This window comes from Hipposideros armiger, unplaced genomic scaffold (assembly GCF_001890085.2).
Source record: "Hipposideros armiger isolate ML-2016 unplaced genomic scaffold, ASM189008v1 scaffold_59, whole genome shotgun sequence".
NCBI classification, from domain to species: Eukaryota; Metazoa; Chordata; class Mammalia; order Chiroptera; family Hipposideridae; genus Hipposideros; species Hipposideros armiger.
Window position 1 is genome coordinate 733,019 of NW_017731409.1, and position 9,751 is coordinate 742,769.

A 9,751-nucleotide genomic window follows, 5' to 3' on the forward strand; every position below is an offset into this window, starting at 1 on the left:
AAGCCTCTCACTTGTTCCTCACTGCCTGACAATGTCAAGGTAATTAACAACATGGTTCACCTAGCTAATGTTATATCCCACCCTCCAACCCCCTCCCTCAAGTACTCCTCCCATCTCTCTCCTATGGCCACTATCATTCAAAATGGAAAAGAGGTGGGGAGGAGGTGTCTCAAAATAATACTCATTAAGTGGCACTAACTGGTTTTATTTGTATTATATTGAACCAGGAAGTCCTAAAATGTTGCATTAAGCACTAGTCACACATCTTCTGCCTGTCTCAAACCTATTTGAATGTTCTCAGTTTTCCTTAAAATAACATCATAGTTTGGATCAGAAGCCATATTTCAACTAATTATCCACTATCAAGTTTGTTTGCTTCTCAGGGTCCCCCTGAGAAGCAAACAAACCAAGCTATTCCTTCATTCTACCCAGTTAAGGTGCTGAAATATTCTCTCTCTCTCTCTCTCTCTGTCTGTCTGTCTGTCTCTCTCTCTCTGTCTCTCTCTCTCTCTATATATATATATATGTAATTAGTATAATTATATATGTATATACGTATATATAATTTTTAAATTTCTCTTTTTCATCCTCTAAGCAAACAAACCAACACCCTAGGCGTCCACCAGGAGGCGCCGAGGGTGTCGAAAGATGTGCGGTACCTTCACGGTTGGAGAGGCAGCGATGGATGCAGCAGTGATGGACCCGGCTTCCTTTTTTAAGAATCAGTGAGAGAGAAGGGAGCAGAGCTGCGTTATTTTAGGGAAACCTTGTCGCACTCCCCCTCCCGCGTGTAGGTAGCGCCTGGGGTGTGTGCGGGCCCCATGGAGAGACGCTGGCGGTGGCTGGGGTGGCAGCTGGGGCTCCCATCGCGGATGCAGTCGGCAGTAACCCGACCCCGCCGGCGCGGGGACTGAAGAAGCACAGGGTAAAGCCGCGAGCTGCGAACAAAAGCCCTCGGCGCGAGGCCAAGCCCGGGACGTGCGGTAAGTGAACATGCCCGGGGACCCGGAGCGGCCAGCACTGGCGAGGCCAGGCTATCCCAGGAGTCCACCTCGCTGTGATACGGTTGGGGGACTCGGGGGGCATTTGGGGGCAGGCGTCCGAGACTAAACTGGGGTGCATGGTGCCTTTAGCACATCAGACTTGGAGGGGATCCGGTGCATCTGGGAGGACCCAGGCACGTTCTCCATCCCAGGCAACCGCGGGGGGGTGGGGGTGGGGCGGAGAAAAGATGGGCACAGCGCCTAAGAAAGCCATACACAAGAGGCAGGAGCAAGATCCAGCACCCCTCCCGGAGAAGCCTTTTGGGGGTTGAGGCACTTCTCTCAGTGCTTCCATCACCCCATGCTTGGGTCTCCGTTGGCAGGGAGAAATCAGCCATAACTTCTTCCCTAGGCAAATGGGGTCCTCGTAGCAATGCCCTTTGGGGATGAACAGGCCTCTCCCCTTTTTGTTCCTGCAAAGCCGCATCCCCTGTTGCCCGCCTAAGCTACAAACAAATACGCTAATCCTCCCGGGAATCCTCCAGCGCCTCTCTGGCCGGCGAAAGCCCTGCACCTCGATCTTTTCATCGTAACTTGCAGCAGTAAGGAGATGCATCCAGCGGGCCAGACGCCCTGGGGAGCCTGACCACGGCCTCTGCCCCGCACTCCGTGGCTCAGGGAGATTGAGACTGCCCTCTGTGCACCAGTACCGGCACTGGCCTGGGTTTTCAGGCATCGGTATTATGATTTACGTTCCACCTGGGCCTCTGAGCCTAATCCCAAAGCAGATTACATTGGGAGGGGGTGGATATGAATGGGGTGCGGAGAACTGCTCTCAAATGTATCCCACGATGTCCCGCCCTTGTCATCCGCAGAGACTCCACAAAAGGACAGGGCTCAGTCATGGTGGACCCCATACCTGAAGAGGAGAAGGCAGGCGCCGAGCCCGGCGGCTCAGGAGGAGGAAACGGAGCCGCTGCGTCCGTGCCTCCTGACGCCCAGGGCGCCCAGCAGCCCGCAGACTCTTCGGCCTCGGCCTCCGCGTCGGTGCCCCGCAAGGCTGAAGTCCCGTGCGCCGCAGAAGGCGAGCGGCGGGAGCAGTCCCCGTTGCTGCACCTCGACCTCTTCAACTTCGACTGTCCGGAGGCCGAGGGCAGCCGCTACGTGCTGACCAGCCCCCGCTCGCTCGAGGCCTGCGCCCGCTGCGCGGTCAAACCAGTAGAGCTGTTGCCACGGGCCCTGGCCGACCTGGTGCGTGAGGCCCCGGGACGCTCCATGCGAGTGGCCACCGGCCTCTATGAGGCGTACGAGGCGGAGCGGCGCGCCAAGCTCCAGCAGTGCCGGGCGGAGCGCGAGCGCATCGTGCGCGAGGAGAAGCGGCGCCTCTTCACGCCGCTGGGCCCCGCGCCTGCCGCGGCCTCGGCCCCCAGCGCGGGCAGCAGCAGCAGCGGCAGCAGCGCCAGCCTCCCGGCCTCGCCCGCGCCGCGTGCGGCCCGCAAGGCCTCCTCCAGTCCGTCCCCGGCTCGGACCCAACCTCTGCCCGCGGGTTCTCGGGCGGGCAGGAAAAGCCACTCACTAGACTCCTTGTCCCGCCGGCGGGAGGGCGCCCTCAGCTCCGAGTCGGGCGCGTCGTCGTCGTCCTACAGTGGGGAGAGCCTGCGGGAGCTGCGTTGGCCGCAGCGGGTCTCAGCCAGGAACAGCTGCCCCGCGGGGTCTTTGTCCTCCGCCCCCAACCCTCTGGGCCGCCCGTCCGCCCTGGCCCTGGTGCCCCTCTCCGCCCGCAGCTTCAGCCTCGGCGACTTGAGCCACTCACCGCAGACGGCCCAGCACGTGGAGCGCATCGTGCGCCAAGTGCGCGCCGAGCGGGGCCTGCGAGGAGTCCCGGAGCGCGACCGGAAGATCGCGGCGCTGATGCTGGCGCGGCACCAGGAAGAGCGCCTGTTGCTGGAGCAGCGCGCAGCGGCCCACGGCCAGTGGGAGCAGCAGCGCGTGTGCGCCGAGCAGCGAAGAGAGCGCGAGGAACGCGAGAAGCGGCGAGCCCTGGAACAGGGCCGCCGGGCCTGGGCTGCGCAGGTGGAGGAGCGGCGCGGCCGCCGGGGCCGCGAGGAGCGGGAGGCGGCGCGGAGGCGGCAGCGACAGTGCGAGCTCAGCGAGGAGCGGCGGCGGGAGCTGGCCGACCGCCAGGGCCTCCTCCGGCGGGAGCGAGCGGAGCGCTCCGCTCGGGAAGACCGGCTGCGCAAGCTGCAGCAGGAGCAGAACCTGAAGCAGCGGGAGGAGGGCCTGCAGGAAGGGCGCGAGCGGGCCGAACAGGTCCGCAGGGAGCGCGCGCAACGGGCAGCCCACACCAAGCAGCGGCAAGAGGGCCAGCTGCAGCGGGAAAAGCGGGAGCTGAGCCGGGCCGAGCAGGCGCGTCACCAGGCGCTATTGCAAGGCCGGGCCCGGCAGGAGCACAAGGAGCGCGAGGTCCTGCGGAGTTCCCTGGAGACCAGCTTGGGCCGAGCGCAAGAGAACTACGAACAGTTGGTGGAGCAGCGCACCCGAGAGCTGCGGGAGCGGGCTCGGAGGGAGGAGCTGCAGGGCCGGCGGGCCAAGGAGACGGCCGAGCGCAAAGAGCGCGAGCATCAGTTGCACCTGGAGGCACTGGCCCGGGCAGGGGAGCGGCGGCTGCAGCATGCGGCGCAGGCAGCCGAGGAGGCTGTGCAACAGAAGGCGCGGCGCGTAGGTCAGAGCCGGTTGGAAAAGGAGCGGGCCCAGCGTGCCAACAAGGAGAAAGTGGAGAGGGATGAAGACTGTCGCCGGCGGGAGCTACTCCAATCTATCGGGCGCAAGTTGGAGCGTAGCGAGCAGCTGTCGCGGGAGCGACGTACAGCACTGGAGAGCGCTCGCTCCACAGCCCGGGCCTCCTTCCACGTGCGCGAGAAGGTGCGCCAAGAAACCAACACACGCTCCTTCGACCGCATGGTACGGGAGGCCCAGCTGCACGCCAGCCTGGACCGCAAATGACCGGCGCCCTGGGCTGGCTAGACTGCCATGCTCAGCCTCTTGGGGCCTCCCGTGGCCACTTTGACCAGACCGTGGGAGTCCCCGGTTGGGGCACAGCACGGTGACCTCTCCACCGTGACCAGTGAGGCAATGGGAGGACCGACATGCGAGACCTATCAGTCCGCTGCCTTTGTTTTAAAAAACTGACTTCATATAGAAATAACAGCACAATCTGGGACCACATCCACCCTTGGTGGCTCCCGCACCTGCCCTTGCCAAGCTGCCCTGTGTGTCTTTTGGGTTGGAAAAGAAAAGAGCCGGGCGAAAGGGGTGGGTCGGGCCTAGGGGGAGAGCCCCCTTCCAGCAGAGAATGCAGGGGTGATTGTGCCCCCTTCTGTAGCAATCACCCTAGGCACCTTTCATATATTGGTGTTTGAGAGAACTGCGTATACTGCAGCTGAGGAGGCATTTCCCTAGCTCACCTCCATCTTTTAAAATATGGCAAGTTGCACAAAGCTCTAGGTCTCACAGAAAAGCACAGGTTTTCCAAGGTGTTAGGCCACACCCAAGTGACCCAAAAATGAGTTGATTTTTGTATGCTTGACTTTGATCTGCCACTTGAGCAAATTCTGGTCTTAGCCCTGATAGTTTTTTCATTTCCCCTAGGTTTTCTAGTTAGACAATCATCTGCAAATAATGATTAGTTTGTGTCTTTTTTTCTCTCCTATTCCCCCAAGTGACACAAGAAATTAGTTGGTTTGGTAATGTGGTTTAGCTTTAGTGGAAGCCCCCAGCCTTTGAAGGAGGCAAGTTCCTTAGGCAGCAGATTAAGCATTCTTGCAGGGTAGTTTCAAGGGGAAGCGGTGTCTGATGCCCACTTCCCACGTGGATCCCACTCCTCACGGACAGCAGCCATGCCTTAAGAAGCAGAGCTACCTTATGTGCCTGCCCAGGCCAAGCCTGCCTAAATCTCCAGCCCTGGATGCAGTCCCAAGGGTGGGCCCTAGGGAGTGTGGATTCCCTCTGTGAAGGAATCATCACAGTGGCCCTGAGGACAATTGACCGTGGTGGCTGAGAGCTGGAATTGCCTCTTTGCTATTGAGAGTTGTGCTCACTATTGTTGGCAGTGTATCTTCTCTTCCTCCTCTCCCCCATGTGAGGAAAAAGATAATCTCTCCCTTAAATTCCCTCTCACCTATGACTGAAAGTATTTAATCAGTCTCTCTGTGCCTCACCTTTCCCATTGGCCAGATGGGACCGTTGGTACTCTTCTCCTGGTACCTCAAGGTCTCCCGGATCCAAAGCGCCACCTCAGTATTATGTGCTGGTCTTCTTTGTGCCTTTCTTGACCTGGAGTTGGGAGGCAGGAGGGCTGCTATTGGCCTAGTTTGTCTCTGGGAATATGGATTCCTGTTCAGTGCTCACAGACAGATGGTCATTTAGACTCTGGGGGAAAATATTTGCAAGACCAGGCCATTCCCTGGTCCAAAAAGTCCTGTTCAGTTGTCATCAGGAAACTTGAACCCCTAGAGTACTTCTCTTCCATGAAGCCAAAGTCAGCCCTCAGCTGTGTCCACCCACTGACTCTGCCTTCATCAGGGAAGGTAGGAAGTAAAACATTACTTCTTATGTTAAATCAGGATCAGGAAATAAAAGTTACCAAAAAAATCAGGGTAGAGAACTACTGTATATTATACATAGTTCATGTATATTCTGCTGGACAGAATTGTTCCTAAAATGTCTGGTGTTACACACATGCGTGTGTGCACACACATGCATACACTTTGTCAGTACCCCCTTATCACATGCCAACAGGTACAGGAGTATTGTGTAGAAGGAAGCAGTGCTTAGGTGTTATATTTCAGATGTTGTGAAACTAGGAAAGAAACTGTGCCAAAGTTTATTTCTTGAGTGGGTGAATTTTTTCCTCAAATTTTCTCGTCGGTAACCAGGTTGTCCATGAGCTGTAATAATTGGCATTGTGAGTCAGGGGCATTTAACTAAAATGCTAATATGATACTGGTTCTTACCTTGTGGTTCCTGATTTGCTAGAAACCTTAATAGAAAGTTCAACCTAAAACTACTTACTTCCAAAGTAGGTACATTCATATGAGAGAGACAATCTGGTTTTTTGTGTGTTTTTTTTATAAGGCACTGAAAGGTACATAGGGGATCTTATCTGTCCTTTATTCAGTTTGTTTTCTGACTTACTGAGTGACTTCAGGTAGATTACCTCTTTGTGCCTTGGTTTCATGGCCAAAGGGATGGTGATCTCTGCCCTCCCTCTCACACGAACACTGTGAGGAATGAGTCAGAATCAAAGTGGTGCTCTCAGTGCTATGGCTTTGGAACTGCAGGTACAGTTGCTATAAACAGAGAGGATCACGTGACTGTACTATACCTAGAGAGTATAATGTACTGTCATTGCCGAGTGCAGAAAGAAATGGTCTTGAAAAGCATATTGCAGATCACAGTGTCACATGTGATGCAAATGCCCAGGCCTGATGTCACCAAATAATGCACTTAGAGAAAAGCACTGTGAAAAGGAAATAACGTTTAGATTAAAAAACAAAAACGGTAAAGCTAAGTAGAATGAAAGCAAACACAGAAGCCAAACCTAGTAATAGTAAAGAATGGTTCTTCCAAATTTCAGACCATCCCCTAGAAAATAGACCCATCTCTTTATTCGAGGATAAGTGGTCATGTTGCCCTTTAAGGAGGAGCAATTTCCAAGATCCTTTGTTGGGCCCTTTATTTATATTATTTTCTTTGAAATGATGCCAGAGAGAAGAAGTGTTTCTTATTCTGAAGTGCAGCAAGAGAAAATTGGAGGGCAGGGGTGGTGGGGATGATGAAGAATGGCTTACTTCTGATGTGAACATTCTAATAAGTGCCCAGAATTGTCCTCAGAGCACCATGCTGGAAGTTCTTACCATCCAACAAAATTGCAGCCTTGAAGTGGCCCCAGACCTTCACATTTACCCTCCTGGCACATTCCTTGCTCAGAAAAGAGAGAACATGAAGTGTGATGAGGAGGAATGGAAAGGGTTGGAAGAAACTTTAGTTTGGTTCATTACCAAGAAGACAAGCAGGACAAGGCCATTTCACATGGAATCATTGGTGAAGCTAGCCCAGTGTCCTGCTCAGGCAATGACCAATGCTTAAACCACAGCTGGACGGGAAGATGGAAATTTACTTTCGGAAGAACATGGACTGTGAGTCTTCAATGGGAGCCGTAAGCAGGACTTGCCAAAGATGAAGAGTCTGTGGGTTGAAAGGCATATGAGAATGCAGCTTGTGTTCAGGCCATTCTGTAAATGCCCACCAGTTATTATTCTCCCTCCTTTAAAAAGGCCATTGAAACTGAGAGTGACTGACTCTACATAAGGCCCTATATCTTGTTTACCATTAATTCCCCTGAAGCCCATGGTTTAGCACCGCACATAGGGTAAGCACATAAACACTGGATGGAGTGAGGGATAGTTGATGAATGGCTGATGGATAAATGAGTGGGTGACCAGGGGAAATCTGTATAAAATAGATTGGGCAGTCCTCCATTCATTCAATAAATTTGTAATGAGCACCTGCTTTTTGCAAGGCACTGCTCTTGGTGCTGGAGAGACAGTCTCCCTGATCATTGACCCTAGGGACCATTTATGCTGCAGTGTCATGAGCAGACACCTGTATTTCCCCATTGGGCTTAACTACCTTCCCACCCTGGTTTCCATCCACAGGAAGACAGATGGCCTTTCAAGCACTAATTTCAAGCCTTTTCAGTTTCCTGGGGACATGCCATCCACTAACCAAACATCATCTAGTCACTGTTGTTCTCTTTCCCTCAGAGGAGCCTTGATTAATCAGGTCAAATTCATAAGGTCATGTACTTAATCAGCTTTAAATTACAGTAAAAAGAGAGAAATTAATTACCTTCAAGGGCATTGATCTGTGTTGCCTATAGCAGAGGCAGCATAAATAATGATCATGGACCTAGAGAACCATGTCTCAGGTTGCACAAAGTCCCAGATCATCAAAATGGGACCAGTTCCATCATTTGACTGTTGTTGTTGAGACAAAAACCTCAACATTTCAGAAGCATTTCCAGTTTTAAAGTCCCAACAAAGAGAGATTTCTGATCAATACAAAATCAATAAGAAAGTTTAGTGAACCAGAACATCCCACTGCTTTAGACTTCCTGGTGATTGAGGTAACCCACAGGTTGTGTAGACTTGCCTTTTCTCCACCATATGACTGCATCTCTACCCTGCATGACCCAAAGGAATATTTGACAGCAGAACATGAGGAAACTTGGCATTTCTTGACACAGTGTGCATGGATAGGGGCTTCCAGGAACCCAGCAGATAGCTCTCAGTTGTAGAAATGTTTAGGCCTTGTATGTTACACATTTGGTTTGGGGAGTCTGATGGAGCACCTGCAGTATTACGCATGATCACATGCTTTGGTTACATGACTCTTTATAGAAGAGCATCTTGTCTGCTCACATATGTGCTCTGTCCCACGAAGCTCTGATGCACTCTCCATATGCGCCTCCTCCCAGCCCAATGCATCTCCCACATGTCCCAGGCCTTCATACTGTCCCTGGTGCTGCTCTGGCTTCACAGAGGTTGGCACTGGGACAGAGGGTGGAGTTAATAGCAGACATTAAGATATAGAATGGGAGGGTGATTTCTTTTCTGAGGAACACTGGTAATCATTGTTGGCAATGTTGCTGCTTCCTGATTCATCAAATACTGTCATGTCTCACATAAGCACAAAAACCTAGTTCAAAGCGATTTTTAAATTAGCTTCCATTTTGAACTGTTCATGCCTTTCTTCCTCTCCCTTAGTTCAGTTTTTTTTTTAATTGGGGAATTGGGGGGGATGGGAACAGCACTGGGGAATTGGGGGAAGGGGAACAGACAAGTTGCTGTCATTTTGTTCTTCAGTCTAGTTGTGGAGGACGTTGCTTCACTGGCCCAAGTTGGCACCATCATTGTGCTCTTCCCGAGTGAGGCAGATCAGTCGCCGGCTTCTAAACGGCCGCTCACTGCGGCTGTTGGCCGCTCATGCTGGCTGCTGGCTACACACGGTAGCCCATGGCAACCCACTGCCACAGGGGCTGCAGCCTATGCCGTCGCCGGCGACTCACAGCAGCCCAGCTCCAGGTTGAGCTGTTGTTCAGTATCTTAGCTGTGAAGGGCAGTGTCACTGGCCCTCATATGTGGGATCCGAACTGGGGCCCTCTGGCGTCCCAAGCCAGTTCTTAACCATCGCGCCACTCGGCCGCCCCTTAGTTCAGTATTGATGGCATATTTTTGTGTCAGACATTTGCACAATTCACAGGACTGTCAGAAAGATTATCCATATCAACTCCCATGTTTGAGTGTGCATGCACACACACACACTCCTACCAATTCTAGCATCAGCGTTCTTGCAGAGGCATGGAAACTGTAGCCATCTTATTCTTCTGGGAAAATGGAGCTGCCCCTGGGTGGGGATCCACTGATTCCACCTACCCCCAGCTTCAAGACTGCTTCAGGCTCTAGCCTGTGAGCATGGTGTCCATAGGAGGTCTGAGAATTAAGTTCGTGAATTTGTTGCAACAATGTTGCTAACCTTTTTTGATATCAGAAGGATTATTCATTATGAATTTGTATTAACTGGACATGTGGTTAACCAAGTTTACTATTTGGAAGTGCTGAAAAGGCTGCGTGAAAAAGATGATTTGAGCTTTTTGCCAACAATTCATGGCGCTTGCATCACGACAATGCACCAGCTCACACGGCACT

The 9,751-nt window shown here is 52.8% G+C and overlaps 1 protein-coding gene across 1 annotated transcript; it reads left to right on the top strand.

The window, feature by feature from the left end:
- The first annotated feature begins 665 nt into the window (after nt 1-665).
- Nucleotides 666-8,827, top strand: CCDC177 (coiled-coil domain containing 177). The gene is made up of 2 exons (XM_019641267.1): nt 666-983; nt 1,859-8,827. Exon 2 carries the CDS (start codon nt 1,887-1,889, stop codon nt 3,984-3,986), a length of 2,100 nt encoding a protein of 699 aa, XP_019496812.1. The 5' UTR covers nt 666-983; nt 1,859-1,886; the 3' UTR covers nt 3,987-8,827.
- The last annotated feature ends 924 nt before the right edge of the window (nt 8,828-9,751 follow it).

Excerpts from the sequence above, each read along its gene's own strand:
- CCDC177 (XM_019641267.1), top strand. The coding sequence starts at position 1,887 with ATGGTGGACCCCATACCTGAAGAGGAGAAGGCAGGCGCCGAGCCCGGC.